The sequence below is a fragment of the Cygnus atratus genome, unplaced genomic scaffold (genome assembly GCF_013377495.2).
Source record: "Cygnus atratus isolate AKBS03 ecotype Queensland, Australia unplaced genomic scaffold, CAtr_DNAZoo_HiC_assembly HiC_scaffold_44, whole genome shotgun sequence".
In the NCBI taxonomy this organism is placed as follows: domain Eukaryota; kingdom Metazoa; phylum Chordata; class Aves; order Anseriformes; family Anatidae; genus Cygnus; species Cygnus atratus.
This window is the reverse complement of record NW_026110040.1, coordinates 16,085-29,944: the sequence shown is the minus strand read 5'-3', so window position 1 is coordinate 29,944 and position 13,860 is coordinate 16,085. Positions and strand designations below refer to the sequence as shown.

General features: G+C 59.0%; 1 protein-coding gene across 4 annotated transcripts in view; it reads left to right on the top strand.

Annotated features, from left to right (window-relative positions):
* The window catches only part of WIZ (WIZ zinc finger), a 50,118-nt gene that overhangs the window by 34,923 nt on the left and 1,335 nt on the right, over nt 1–13,860 (top strand). For 2 of the 4 annotated variants that reach the window (XM_035571899.2, XM_035571898.2), the window contains exons 6-11: nt 6,955–7,119; nt 7,965–8,468; nt 10,671–11,207; nt 11,865–12,395; nt 12,838–13,275; nt 13,570–13,762. In XM_035571899.2, the coding sequence (XP_035427792.1) occupies nt 6,955–7,119; nt 7,965–8,468; nt 10,671–11,207; nt 11,865–12,395; nt 12,838–13,275; nt 13,570–13,762 (2,368 nt within the window). Of the gene's footprint in view, nt 1–5,961; nt 6,144–6,954; nt 7,120–7,964; nt 8,469–10,670; nt 11,208–11,864; nt 12,396–12,837; nt 13,276–13,569; nt 13,763–13,860 lie in introns of those variants that run through there. The other 2 variants (XM_050716836.1, XM_035571900.2) reach the window with 2 other exon arrangements.

Genomic DNA, 13,860 nt, shown 5'->3' with positions numbered 1-13,860 from the left:
CGTTTGCACTCCAAATCAGATGTGTTACTGCCTCGGTGCTGTGGAGAGCCGAAGGGTTATTTTAGCCCTTACCCACCCCAGGATGGGCTGTGATGTAGGGGTAGGTTGCAGCATTTGCTCTGGTTCAGTTTTTGAACAACTTGAAAGCCTGAAAACTGTTTTTTTCACGCTTTTCTGTGGGACTGCTGGCTCTCAAGCTGTCTCCAGCCATCCTTGTGCAGTTGGTAGCTGCTCTGGAGAGGTCCCTGCGCTTATCCATGGCTTTCCACACAGGCCGTGATGGGCAGAGGTGTCCCAAGCTGGTGCTGCTGCCTCCTTAAACCCCATCTCGCCTTGCTAAAGATGCTGTTTGTGTATCTCCTGCTCCCCACCTATTGGCAGCTGCCTCGAAGAACACGTGGCGCTTCTTGGCAGGCGTTGGGAAGTATTAGGCAATTGCATCCTCCCCAAAACGTCCTGCAGCTCTCCTTCCTTGTAGCCTGCCTCACCTTGTTCTGTCCCCCACGCTGCTTTTGCAGACCTGGTGCCATTCTTTTCTGTTGTTCCCCCCTTTTTCCAGATTTAACTCCCCTTTGCTTCCCTTGCTGGCTCAGAAGGCAAGGTCTGCTAGACCTAAATTTCCCTTCCTGATCTGTTTTTTCCCTGGTTTGTTTTTGTTGGTGCAGCCGAAGCAGTGCTGGGCTCAGAGGCTCGGACAGGTTTTTATGAAGTAGCTGGAGGCACAAGCAGCAGGTTTGGGGTGGCACGTCTCCTCAGATTCTCCGCAGAACTTTGTCTGCAGGTGGTTTTCCAAGCGTCTTTGCTGAGCATAGACCATCAGTCAGTGCCCCGTGATAGGTGGAAGCTAGCAAATGGTTTCCAATTTTCAAGAAGGGCAAGAGAGAATCCCCTGGTAATTACAGGCCTGTCAGTCTCACTTCGGTGCCTGCTAGAATTATGGAGAAAATTACTCTGGGCATTAGTGAAAAAAACACTTGAAAGACAGTGCAGTCATCGGTCAAAGCCAACGTGCGCTCATAAAGAGAAAGAAGAAAGAGAAAGTCACGCCGTACCAATTTAATGTCCCTTTATGCCAAGGTTGCCCACCTGGTGGACAGAGGCAGTAGATGTGTTTTTTCTTGGCTTTTAGCAAAGCTTTAGAGACTCTCTCTCTCGGTACCCTTCTGGAGAAAATGTCCAGCTCAATGTGGACACGATGCGATGGGTGAAGAGCTGGCTGAAGGGTCGGGCTCAAAGGGTTGTGCTAAATGGGGCGATGCATCAGGCTGGCGGCCAGTTGCTGGCGGTGCTCCCCGGGGCTTGATTTTGGGGCCTTTTTGTTTATTTATTTATTTATTTTCTTCAATGTTTGTATCAATGAGCTGGACGCAGGCGTTGAGTGCACACCAAGGAAGTTTGCAGATGATGCAAGTTAGGAGGAGCTGTTGAAGGCATGTTGATGAAGAGATGAGAGCGCTGGGCAATCACCAACCGTGAGAAATTTGACGAGCAAATGCTGGATTCTGCAGCTGGGATGGTGTAAGGCTCGTTGGCTGGCAAGGCTGGGGTGCAGCCCTGCCGACGGGGATCTGGGGATTTTGCTTGATGGTAACTCAGTGGTGTTGATATTTGACTCAATACAAGCCAACAATGTGCTCAGGTGGCCAAAACGGTCAGCCACGGGCCGGTGTGCGTTGAGCATGGCATCGCTGACCAGGGGACGTAAGGGATTGTCCCACTCTGCTCAGCATCAGCTTCACCTCGAGTGCTGTGTGAGGGCTCCGCAACACGAGGAGGATGTAAAAAATAGGAGAATGTGCCCAAAGAAGGGCGACGAAGGTGGTGAAAGGACTGGAGGACGTAATGAATGAGGAGCTGAGGATACTTGGTGGTTGAGTTGGGAGATGAGAGGGAGATGCTGATCTATCTGGTGACAGGATGCAAGGTGGTTTTGGGCTTAAAGCTGTATCAGGGGAGGTTCACATCGGATATTAGGAAAAAGTTCTTCCCTGGCAGGGTGGTGGGGCACTGGAACAGGCTCCCCAGGGATGTGGTCATGGCCCCAAGCCTGCTGGTGTGCAGGAAGCGTCCGGACAATGCTCTGAGGCAAATGGTTTAACTCTCGGGCTGCCCAGGAACTGGACGTGATCCTTGTGGTCCCTTCTGACTCAGGCTATTCAAGCATTCTGTGACTCAAGTTGCCTTCAGCCCCTTCCCAGATACTTGGAGAAAATAATCATTCCAAGAGAGCATTTCTCCGCTTCCTTCCAAATACAACATACAAAACATACCGAATTCCTCCAAACGATGATTACCACCACTGGCCAGGCCAGACGTCCTTTGGGGTTATTTCCCAGTAGACCTGAACAATTTCCTTCATCTCGTTGGCCCAGAGGCATTTTGCATACCACTTTGGTTCTCCTTGTTCTGTTCTTGACAGTGGCTCTGTCCTTATCTCACTACATCCTGGATTTCTGTATTTATTATGTACTTTTTGTACTCTTCTTTGTGTATACTCTTATATAGTGTTCTGCTCGATGGTTTAGTTGTCTTTTCAGCCAACAAAATCTCTGCCCTGGTGAGCCGATCATCTGGTGCAGCACTGCAGTTGTCTCTGACTCCCACCCATTTGGGAGCAGGTTGGATTTTTTTTTTTCCCCTCCAGATCTTCTTCCAGCTTTGGTCTGGCACTGGTCTTCCTCATTCTCCAGGCACTGGCTCCAACCCTAATCGGGATGACATGGGGCTAGAGGATGTGTGGAGAACAGGGGGCTCCTTCCAGGGGACAACCAAGGAAAAAGGGAGAGGGGGTGAGTGTCAGGGGCTGTAAAATTCATTTTAAGGGTGTCAGTGGGGACTGTGATGGGGTTCTGCTCAGAGCCTGGAGTAGGCACGGCCCCCCACAGCTCCTTTGATTCCTCCCTCCAGCTCTTCTCATCCTGGGTGTGAGAACTAGCGTGGCCAAGGCCAGGAGATGATCCTGATTTTGTGGGATCTGGGATAGGGACAAGCACAGCCTGAGCCTCAGCAAGAGGCTCAAGAGAAGATAAAAATCAGAGCGGGGTGGAATTTTTCTTTTATTTTATCTGTGGTTTGTTCCTGGCTACTTATTCCCTACCTGCGGTGTCTGAGCAGCCACAAATCACGGGGTCACCGATCTGAATTCCCCTGCTCATCCTCCATCCTCTTCTTGAGCACAAGCCCTGGGTTTGCCCACCATCCTGCCATCCTCTGCAACTTCACCTGCCTGGTGGGAAGGCTCCAAAACTTCCGGTCTTGTGCCCTCTCTGGTGGTGCTGATCTGATGATGGACACATCTATTCCACGTGAACCCAACCGCGCCGGTTCAGGTTGCAAACCTAAAATGAGTCATTGGGGTTTCGTGCACAGAGAATGAGCGTGGTCATTTCCCAGAGGAGCCCCTAAGAGACAATTTCTTCCCCCAGCACAGCTAAGGCTGGAAGAAGACATTTATCGTAGACTTTTTTGAGCCTCGTTTCCTCCTTTTCACTTTGACTTGAGCCCGAAGACCTTGGCGCAGCCCTGCGGCAGCTCTGGTTTCCATTCTGAGCATTGCTTTCTCTTCTTAATTGTGGTTGCTGTGCTGCAAAGGGAAAGAAAAGAAATCAAAACGCTCGAGCTTTGCGGACAGGGTCTTGTGTCCTGCTTGTCCCACGGTGGCTATGTTAATTGCAGATGAATGGAGGCTAGAAAAACCTTCTGGAGGTCTGTGTCTGACCCCATATACAAGTGAGGTCAACTTCAAAGCCACCTCTGGCCCTTCAAGGCTGTGTCACGTTGAGTTTGGAGGGGATGGAGGTGACAATATCCCCGTCCTCAGCTAATGTGCTCTGAGGATCCTCCTCACGTCACAGTTCTCAGGGCACGCTCTCCTCCTGTGCTGGCCTTTCTGATTTGTGTCCCCATGCGCTTGTTCAGTGCTCACCCGCTGCCTGACCTACTTTCTGCTGTCTTTTGATTCCTTTCTTGAGTTTCAGGTTACTGAAAAGCTCCTGTTGGCCTCCTGCTTCACTTCCCTCCTTCCCCTGCATGGGGTCAAAGCGGGCTGTTGCCCTCGATACCATCTTTTCTCCTGGGCTCTGAAGATTTCTGGTGGTGTGCAGTGCCACAATCGAGCAGAGGGAAGCCGTATGCTGGTTTCTAGCCTGGATTTCAGCTCCGTTTTCACACAAACTGGGCTACAGCCATGGGAGAGGGCATGAAATCTCTCAGCCAGGTCTTTCCATTGTCGCTTTTTCAGGCTGTGGGGCAAAGTTGAGTCAACAAACAGAACAGAACCGATTTTCCAGGTGTGTTGGAGTTATTGGGATATCGGCTGCTATTGTGAGCTTTTCTCTCCCCTATTCTGAGAGGGGATGTGTCGCCTCAGCACCCAAAAGCTGTCCGAACGACACCCCCTGTGTCATTACAGCCCAAAGACCAGAGCCTCTGGGGGCTCTCAGCTTACTTCGGTGGGCTTTGGAACGTCCTAAAATGTCAGGAACTGCCCCGCTGTGGTTTTTATTTAATTCTTTATTTTTTACCCTGACAGAAGCTGGCGGTGTTTAATCTACAGCCATACTTTTTAAGTGCTTTGTAAAGTCTTCTGATGCAAACATGAGTGGGAATTTGAACCTCTAAAGGCTTCCCCGTGCTGAAAAACTGAGCGTCCAGCGTGTGGCTCTGGGTTTATTTTAGCTGTGGCTCTTGCGGGTGCTCTCCTCTTGGTTTGGTTTCGTTTGGTTTTGTTTGCTCCACTCTGGGAACGGCAGGCTGTATAGCATGTGCTTTCTTGCGGTGTAATTTCAGACAAAATCTGCAGGTTTTGGGTCCAACTCGTGCAAGGTAACGGCTGCACATGCTGTCCTATATGCTCCCGTTCCTCCAAGTGGCTCCTGAATTCGTGGTGCTCTGGGCCCCTCTGGCTGTCGTTCAGCTGTGTAGCTCCACCAGTGGCAAAAGTGGCTTTTTGAGCTCTTTAGCTTTTCCCACAGGGGAAAACTGATTTTTTATTTTTTATTTTTTTTATTTTTCCCCCCATCAGGCAGGCCAGGGCTCCCTTCTCCCAACACCTGCTGTGCTTTTGGGATAGTTTTTGCCTAAAACCTGAGGTTCTCAGCTGGCTGGGGTGGCACTTGTTGGTCTGGTGATGGTTTATTTATTTATTTATTTTTTGTATTTTTTGTTTGTTTGTTTTTCAGGGAGACTTTGCTGGTGTTTCCTGTCCCTTAAGTTTTTGACCTGTGGTTGCACATTATTTGTACTACTCCCTTTGTGGAGGGGGGCGGCAGTGCCTTAGGACATGGCTGCCCTGGACCCCTTTTACCAGGGGGGCAAAATTACTTTTTTTTTTTTTTTTTTTTTACCGGGGGGGTCAGAATTCCCCTTTTTACTGGGGGCAAATTACCAAGGGGGAGGCAGACGGAGGGGATGTGGGGCCGGAACGGCAGCGGTGTGAGGGGGGCACGGGGCCGGGCCTTGGCCTGTGCGTGGGGGCAGCGAGGCCCCCGGGGGGAGAGCAGAGTTGTGGTGAGGGGGCCCAGAGGGTCCCCACTTTGTGTTTGTGGGGGGTTATCACTGTAGGGGGTCCCCCTCCTTTGTGTGGGGGTCCCCCCTTCATGTGGGGGGGACCCCTGCTGGGGGGGGGTCCTCCCTTTGTGGGTGTGTGGGGAGGGTCCCTGCTGTGTGGGGAGGGTCCCCCTTTGTGCGTGGGGATCCCTGCTGTGGGGGGGCTCCCCCCTTTGTGTGTGTGTGGGGGGGGGTCCCCTTTTTGTGTGTGGGTCCCCTTCGTGTGTAGGGGAGTCCCCCCCTCTTTTTGGGGGGCCCCCCTCTGTTTTATGGGGGGGGGTCCCCCTGTTTTTTGGCGGGGCTCCCGTCCCCGATCGATCTCTCGGCGCTCCTCCCGCCGCCACCACGGGCGCCCCGCGGGCTCGGCGCTCGCCTGCCCGCCCTGGCGCCGTCGGCGGGCGCGGCCTGAGGCCGGCCCGGGCCCGCTCGGCGCTCGGCTGCGCGGCCTGGCGGCCGCCCCGCATGTGCCGGAGCCAAGATGGCGGCCTCCACCTCCTCGCCGCCCAAAGTGACAAAAGCGGCGGCGGCGCCGCGGCCCCGGGACCGGGACCGGGGCGGGGAAGGCGAACCCGGGCCCGAGGCGACGCCCGAGCCCGGTGAGCGCCCCCCTCCTCCCGTCACCGCCGCGCCCAGGCCCGCCCGCGGCCCCCACCCCACCCCCTCCCCGCCGCCGCCGCCGCTCCGGGCCCGGCTCCGCCGCCGGCCTCAGCCTCGCCGTCGGGCCCGGGCCCGCTCGGGGAGCCCTGGGGCCGGCCGCCGCCGCCCGGCCGCCGCTCTCCTTTGTCCTCAGCTGCCGCCGAGCCCCGCTTTGTGCCGCACGGGGCCCCCGCCGAGCCCCCCGGGCCCGGCCTTCCCGGGCAGCACCAGCCCCTCCCGGCTCCCGTCACCGGGCCGAGGCGGCTCCGCTCCCGTTCTCGGCTGCCTGCGCTCGCCCTCCCGCTGCGGGGCCGCGGGCAGAGCCCTGAGTTGGGGAGGCGAGCCTTGGCCGTGCCCAGGCGCCATCCCCGGTGTAGGAAGCATCGCCCTGCAGCAGCACCGTGCCCCCCGGCAGCCCCAAATCCACCTCGGAGCCCTCACGGGGCTGCCGGCGGCTCCGTCCGTCCCCCGGGGAGCTGTCACCGTCCCCAGGTGCTCCCAAGGCCTGCTGGCGGCTCACAGCGCCTCAGCCCCCCGGTGGCGCGGGCGTCGTGTGTTGAAAGCATCCATCAGTCCCGCTCGAGGCTTGGTCGCTGCAGAAGCTGCACCCGTTTCCTCCTGTGAGCTCAGCTGGGCAGAGCTCCTTGCGTCTGGTTACGGAGCAGGGTGCAGCTGGGAGACCCTTTTCTCCCCTGGCATCACCCAAACGCACGCGTCTCCTCGCCCTGCCCACGCTCAGGGGCTTGACGGTCGGTCTCCTTCTCTTGGCAGTTCTGGCGCCAGAGGAGGAGGAGTTGGTGGCCATGGAGGTGGGCTCGCCGCCGCTGCCGAAGAAAAGCGCTCTCGCCGGGCAGCTGGATCAGCCCACAAGCAGGATAGGGACCAAACTGTCTCCTGAGCCGCCCGGGAGCAAGCCAGAGCCTCAGGACTCCAAATGTGAGTACCTCCCCCACGCCTGGCTGGTCGCCATCTGTCTTCTGGGGGTGGACGGGGGAAATCGGCCTCGCTGGCGGCTTCATGGCAGGGAAATGGTGTGGAGGGTCCGGCCTCCGGCTGAGCTGGGCTGCGACCTCTTAGAGGTGGGGTGGAAGCTGCTTCAGAGCTCGTGCCTCCGTCGCTTCCATGAGCAGTGGCCTTCCTGAGGTTGTTTTAGCTCAGTGTGAGCTGAGCGGCCTCTTGGCGAAGCGGGCTGAGGTGCTGAGCATCTCACCTCAGAGCACGGCACATCCTGTCCCCGCAGCATCTGTGGTGCCCTGAATTTGGGGACGTTGCTCACCAAACTCGAGGCGTGGTGCCCCAAATTTGGGGACATGGTGCCCCAAACTCAGGGATGTGGTGTTGGAGGCTGAGGGGTGGGAGACTGTCAAAAATCAAGTGGGAGATGCCGCACCACCTCGGTCAGTCCCTCCTGTCCCTTTCAGTGCTCCCAGTTCCCAAAACAGCGATGCACGGTGATGAGGTGCACTCGAGGTCCCCTCCCTCACTGCCAGCTTTTGGAGCCTGCCAGCGACTGGTGGGCCATGGGCAGGGCTTTCAAAATCACATCCAAAAGCGTCCCCGCCAGCCTTGAGCAGGGAGAATGGCAGAGCTGCGCGCACGAGCAGCGCGCTTTGTCCTCTTGCAGCTCTCCTCTCCCTTCCCTGGTTAATTCCTGGCTTCCCCAGGGGTAAGCAGAGAGCCTCGAGGTGTGAGATGAGGGCTCGGGACAGTAAAATCTCCTGTGGTGGCACCTGGTGACCGTGACGAGCCTTGACTCCCTCTCTTTTTTTTTCTAACTGCAGCCCAGAACCTCACGACATGCGAGGTGTGCGGCGCCTGCTTCGAAACCCGCAAAGGCCTCTCCAGCCACGCTCGCTCTCACCTGCGGCAGCTCGGCGTGGCCGAGTCGGAGAGCAGCGGGGCCCCCATCGACTTGCTCTACGAACTGATGAAGCAGAAGGGCAAACCCGACGGCAGCCCCATGTCTCCCACCCTCGTCAAGAAATCCGGCTCTCCCAAGGACGGCGCGGCGGGCTCCCCGCGGCCCGCGCTCCTGGCGCTCGGCAAGGGCGGCGAGCGCCCGCCCGACGGCCCCGTCAACAAAGCCATCAAATCCCCCCCGGGTTTCTCCAAAAGCCTCTCGCAGCCGGGGTCCCCTATCCTCAAGAAGGTGCCGTCAGCGCTCTCGGGGTCCCCCTCTCCGAAAAACCCCGAGGATAAGAGCTCCAAGCTCTCGCTGAGCCCTCTGCAGAGCTCCCCGAAGGCACAGTGGCCGCAGGCGGATGAGGAAGGACCTCTCAATTTGAGTGAGTCTCTTTGTTTGTTTGTTTTTTTTACCGTCAGTGTTTCCCATGAGGTCTCAGGTGGCAGAGATGGAGAGAGGGAAACCCCTGGCTTCTCCTGGCACGCTGAGCATCCCTTTGCTTGGTGCTGGGGCGGGAGAGTTCGGTGCAGGAGGCAGCGTTTGGTTGCTGCCGCGCCCGAGGATGCAGCAGGAGATCGTGCTGCTCTGTCACGACCGTCAGAAGGGGACGGCCCTCGTTGTCTGGGCTTCTGTTCATTCCCCGTCGTGATTTCAGTAAAACTGTTCCCTCTCGCTGGCTCTCTGCCCTCTGAGCTCTTTGTGTCTCTGTCTGCAGCTGGGCACGGAGCGTGCTGTCCACCCCTGGAGCCCGCTGGTTTTTACTCTTCTCCAACAGTGCCAGATCTTGCTGGCAACCTTTTCCTAAGCAGTTGGAAGTGTTCGACCTCTCTGGCCCGTTCGTTCTTCATCCTTTTTGCTGGCCGTGCCCAGCAGAGCCGGGCAGCAGGAACAGCCCACATCCAGGGTTGTGTTGCTGCAAAAACCATCTGGCCTCCTCCAGAGCACATAGGAGACCCTCCTCCAGCTGGAACCAGGCGCTCGGGTTGTGTCCTGCAATAAGAGCGATCGCAGAGGGCACAAACATCCGCTCTAAAGTGTGTCTTGACCCTTTCCTGCTCGCTCACAGACCGGCAGAGAGGTCGGCAGGGTCCGAGATGTGGTTGCGGGGCCTTGGTGGCTGGCAGCGGTACCCAGCCTTGCATCAGCACGTGGGGTTTGGTCGCGTCTCAGGTTTTCTCTGCTGTTTCCCCGCTCACTCAATGCGCAGGCTTGCCGGGAAGGACCTGTGCTGCGACCCCACAGGCGCGTGGTTCATGCCTCCCGGTGTTTCCCAGCCGTAAGTCCAGTCCCAGCCAGGTCTTTGGGAGACCTCATGCGTTGCCGGTCTCTTAGGACAGTTCCCCATATGAATTGCACCACGTTTGGAGCCATTCCCTGCAACAAAGCCCATGGAGAAGAGGGCGTCTGTCTGCTGGGTTCAGTCCTTGCCTTGTACTGAGAGCGCCGAGCGCGGCTTTAACACCTCACATCCCTCGGCACCAAGGGGCTGGGGGTTTGCAGACCCTGCAGGGTTTCTCCTGGCTCTTGCTGGGGCTGTGAAGCTGCTCCATCTTGACTGCTATCGTGCTTTTCCCAACCAAAGTGCTCTGGGACTTGCAGCACATCCCCCGGCTGGGCCAGCTGATGGGGACAGCCGCAGTGGCTGGGTTTGCAGGAGCAGAGGTGCTCTCCACCAGCAGTCAGAAAATGCAGCGTTCAGCCCTCATTCTTCCTTGCAGCCAGGTTTAAATGACCTCATCAACAGCAAAGGCTTCAAAAGCGCCTCGTCCCTCTTCTCCCTAAACTGGGGAGGGTGGAGCCGCCCCCAAAGCTGGCCCAAAGAATCTGCGGCTCCCACAGCTCAAGTCAGCAGATCTCCCTTCTTTTGGGTGCTGCAACGCATCCGCCTCATCTCTGTGGGTCCCCTCTCGTCGCTGTCCCTTCTTGCTGCCCTGTCCCTTCCTGGCCTCGCTTCAGCAGCACCCAAAACCCAGACCAGCCTGTTGCCACCTCAATTGAGGCGGTGAAACAAACCTTCTGGCCACATCCCCCCTCCTGTACAACGCTCCCTGAGCATCCTGGCATTGAACACCTCTCCCCGACTCCTGCCTGCTGCTGGCAGCATCTCACCTCTCTTTGGGGCAGGGATCTGCCTTGATTCCCCATCAGGGACCGCTTAAATCACACACTCGTCTCCTTGAGCTGGTGTGGAGTCGTGAGGGGCTGCAGGTCACCCGCTTGGGGTGGAGGTCTTGCCACGTGTTCCCCTCCAGGACGCTGTGTGGTTCAGGTGGCAGCTTGTTTTCAGCAGCCAAACCTTCATCTCCTTCCTCTTTGTTGTCAGAAACGTGCTGAGATCTGGGGCCTCATGGAGGCAGGAGATTTGGGGAGGGGGCTGCGGAGACGCAGTGCTGTGCTTTCCACGCGTCAATGCGGTGGGTTTGATCCTGCTCGCTTCCATGTCCAGTTAAGGACAGGCTTCATTGGGCGCACGGCTTTGGCTTTGGGCTGCCCTGGTGGGGACGTTCTTGGCACCGCCGGGCTGCGTCCTCCTGCCCGGCCACCTGGCCCGATAGTCACGATTCTCCCTTTCCTCTCCCCGCAGCCTCTGGGTCAGAGCCGGTGCGGGACATCCGCTGCGAGTTCTGCGGCGAGTACTTCGAGAACCGCAAGGGGCTGTCGAGCCACGCTCGCTCCCACCTCCGGCAGATGGGGGTGACGGAGTGGTACGTCAACGGCTCGCCCATCGACACGCTGCGGGAGATCCTCAAGCGCCGAGCCCAGCCGCGGAGCGGCGCCTCCAACCCCGCCGGCCCCGGGCAGAAAGCCATGGCCAAGACCCTCCTGGGCAGCATGGGACCCCTGGAGCCTCGGGGTCCTGGAGAGCTTCACATCCCCACCCTCGCCAAGAAGGTCCAGCAACCAGGCAGTCCCCTGGGGCAGTCTCCTACCTCGTCCCCACCTCCTACTGCCCGGAAGATGTTTCCAGGCCTCTCTCCTCCCTCCTTGCAGAAGAAGCTCAAACAAGACCAGCTGAGGGTGGAAATCAAGCGCGAGATGATGTCAGGAGGCCTCCACGGAGACCCCCACCCCTCCGACCGAGCCTGGTCCCCGCGGGAGGAGATGTCTCCCCTGAACCTCTGTAAGTGCGTGGCTCTTGCCTTCTCCCCATCCAGGGGCCGGGTGGGACCGCGCTCCCTCTGTGCTGGGGATGTGGGATCTGAAATGCAAGGCTGAAGGAGTTGGGGTTGTTCAGTACGACGAGAAGGCTTTGGGGAGACCTCGTAGTGGTCTTCCTGTACCTAAAGGGGGCTACAGGAATGCTGGGGAGGGACTCTGACAGGGGGTGTAGCGATAGGGACAAAGGGTGATGGCTTTAAACTAAAAGAGGATGGATTTGGATTAGATAAAGGGAAGAAATTCTTCACCGTGAGGGTGGTGAGGCACTGGAGCAAGTTGTCCAGGGAAGATGTGGGTGCCCCATCCCTGGAAGTGCCTGGGACCAGGCTGGATGGGGTTTGGGCAGCCTGGGCTGGTGGGGAGGGGTCCCTGCCTGTGGCAGGGGGCTGGAACTGGGACGGGCTTTAAGGTCTATTCCAACCCAAACCATTTTATGGTTCTGTGATACGTCTTGCTCCGAGAAGGGGCTGTGTATTCTCCTTAGCCATCACTGGGTGCTTTGGGGTCCTGCTGCGGGATCTGCTCCTGGGTTCCCAGCTTCTTCTATGGGTTGTGGGGGGAGGTTTGGAGGGATAGGCACAACCCTGCTCCCCCTGACGCCGCCCCTCTCTCCCTGCAGCCTCCCGAGCTGACCCGGTGCGGGACATCCGCTGTGAGTTCTGCGGCGAGTACTTCGAGAACCGCAAGGGGCTGTCGAGCCACGCTCGCTCCCACCTCCGGCAGATGGGGGTGACGGAGTGGTCGGTCAACGGCTCGCCCATCGACACGCTGCGGGAGATCCTCAAGAAGAAATCCAAGCCTTGCGTCATCAAGAAGGAGCCTCACACCTCCAGCATCGAGCCCCCCAAATCTCTCGGGGAGGAGGGGACAGACCCCAAGTCCCCCAGCAAAATGCTGCAGGGCATGGCCCTGCCTCCGCTGGGAGGGCGGACGGGGAAACCCAGCCCCGGCAGTTCCAGCATCAACCGGGAGCTCTCGCTGTCGTCGCTCACCAGCAAACCCCAGGGCAGCTTCCTGACGCCGCTGTCTGCCAAACGGCCGCTGCAGGACGACCGGCTGGGTCCCCATGCCGAGGTGAAGCACAAGGCGTACATCCAGACTGAGCTGCCCTTCAAAACCAAGTCCGTGCACGACAAACCCGCGCACACGTGTAAGTGAGGACGCACGGGGAGGTGCGTGGCAGGGCCCGCGGTGGGGTTTGGGGGTCCCCAGGGGCTGCGGGGGGAGCTGGACATTTGTCACGCAGCGGTCACGGTCTGCCTGTCTGCGTGGCATCGTGCTGGGATGTCAGGAGCGAGCTTCTTGCTCCAGGTGTCTCCAGCGGGGGACCTAGAACACATCAGGGAAAGGCGAGCGGAGATTTGGGGACTGGTTGCTGACCCCAGTCCCGGTTAGCCTGTCTCGTTGGAGCCTCCCCTGGCTGGTGCCTTCACCAGACCCCCAGCAGGACCCTCCTGGAGCTCATCTGTGACAAAAACCAGAGGGGGGATTTCCCTCCTGCGGCCGCAAATGGGTGGTGGCAGGGAGACAGCCGGGATGGGGTGGGGATCCGTCCCCAAGTCCCCTGCTCACCCCCTGCCCCGCGCCCCCAGCCAGCGAAGCCTGCTGCGAGCTCTGCGGCCTCTACTTCGAGAACCGCAAGGCACTGGCCAGCCACGCGCGAGCACACCTCCGGCAGTTCGGCGTCACCGAGTGGTGCGTCAACGGCTCGCCCATCGAGACGCTCAGCGAGTGGATCCGGCACCGGCCCCAAAAAGCTGGCGCCTACCGCAGCTACATCCAGGGCGGCCGGCCCTTCACCAAGAAGTTCCGCAACTCCTCGCACGCCCGGGACCACGATGGCGCCCGGAGGATGCCCCTGAGCCTGCAGCCCGGCGGCGTGGCCCTGCTGAGCAAGGGGTTGGCCGCAGACCTGGCGCACGGCGAGCCCGGGAAGATCCTGGATGGGGGAAGCGGCGGTGAGCGACCCATGGTCACCTCTCCCCTCTCGCTGGTGAAGATGGAGGAGCATCAGCGCCCGAATATCCACAGTGAGTTGGGAGCCAGCCAGCAGAGGGGGGGCTCCAGCACCAGAGGGAGCTGGCAGAGCACCGAGAACCCCCTGCCCCATCCCCTCTGCCCATCCCTGGGGTGTGGGGGGAGCTCTCTACCCGAGATCCCCCCCACTCCACTCTTCAGGGACCCGGTTCCCTTTGGCAAGAGACACGTGGAGGCTGTTCCCTATCCCGGGAGCCCCATGGCTGCAAGCAGAGAGGCCGTGCTGCACCGTTGCACTGTGCCCCCTCTGCTGTGACACGTTTTTGTCCCTTGTTCTCCCCCCGCAGAGTTTGAGCGGAGGCAAGCGAGGCCCCTGGATAACCCCCTGCACCGGGAGGAGGAAGGGGCCGACTTCCAGCAGAAGATGGAGGAGACGCGCCAGCCGCCGCCGAGGATGAGGCCGGTGCCCTCCCTGGTCCCCCGCCCGCCGCAGACATCCCTGGTGAAGTTTGTGGGTAACATCTACACCCTCAAGTGCAGGTAGGTCAGCTCCGGGGGGGGTTTCCTTCCGGAGAGGGCAGCGTGCCGAGTCCTTGCGGTTGCCCTTCCTCGCCCCATGCCCCGGGCGGACCACGCTT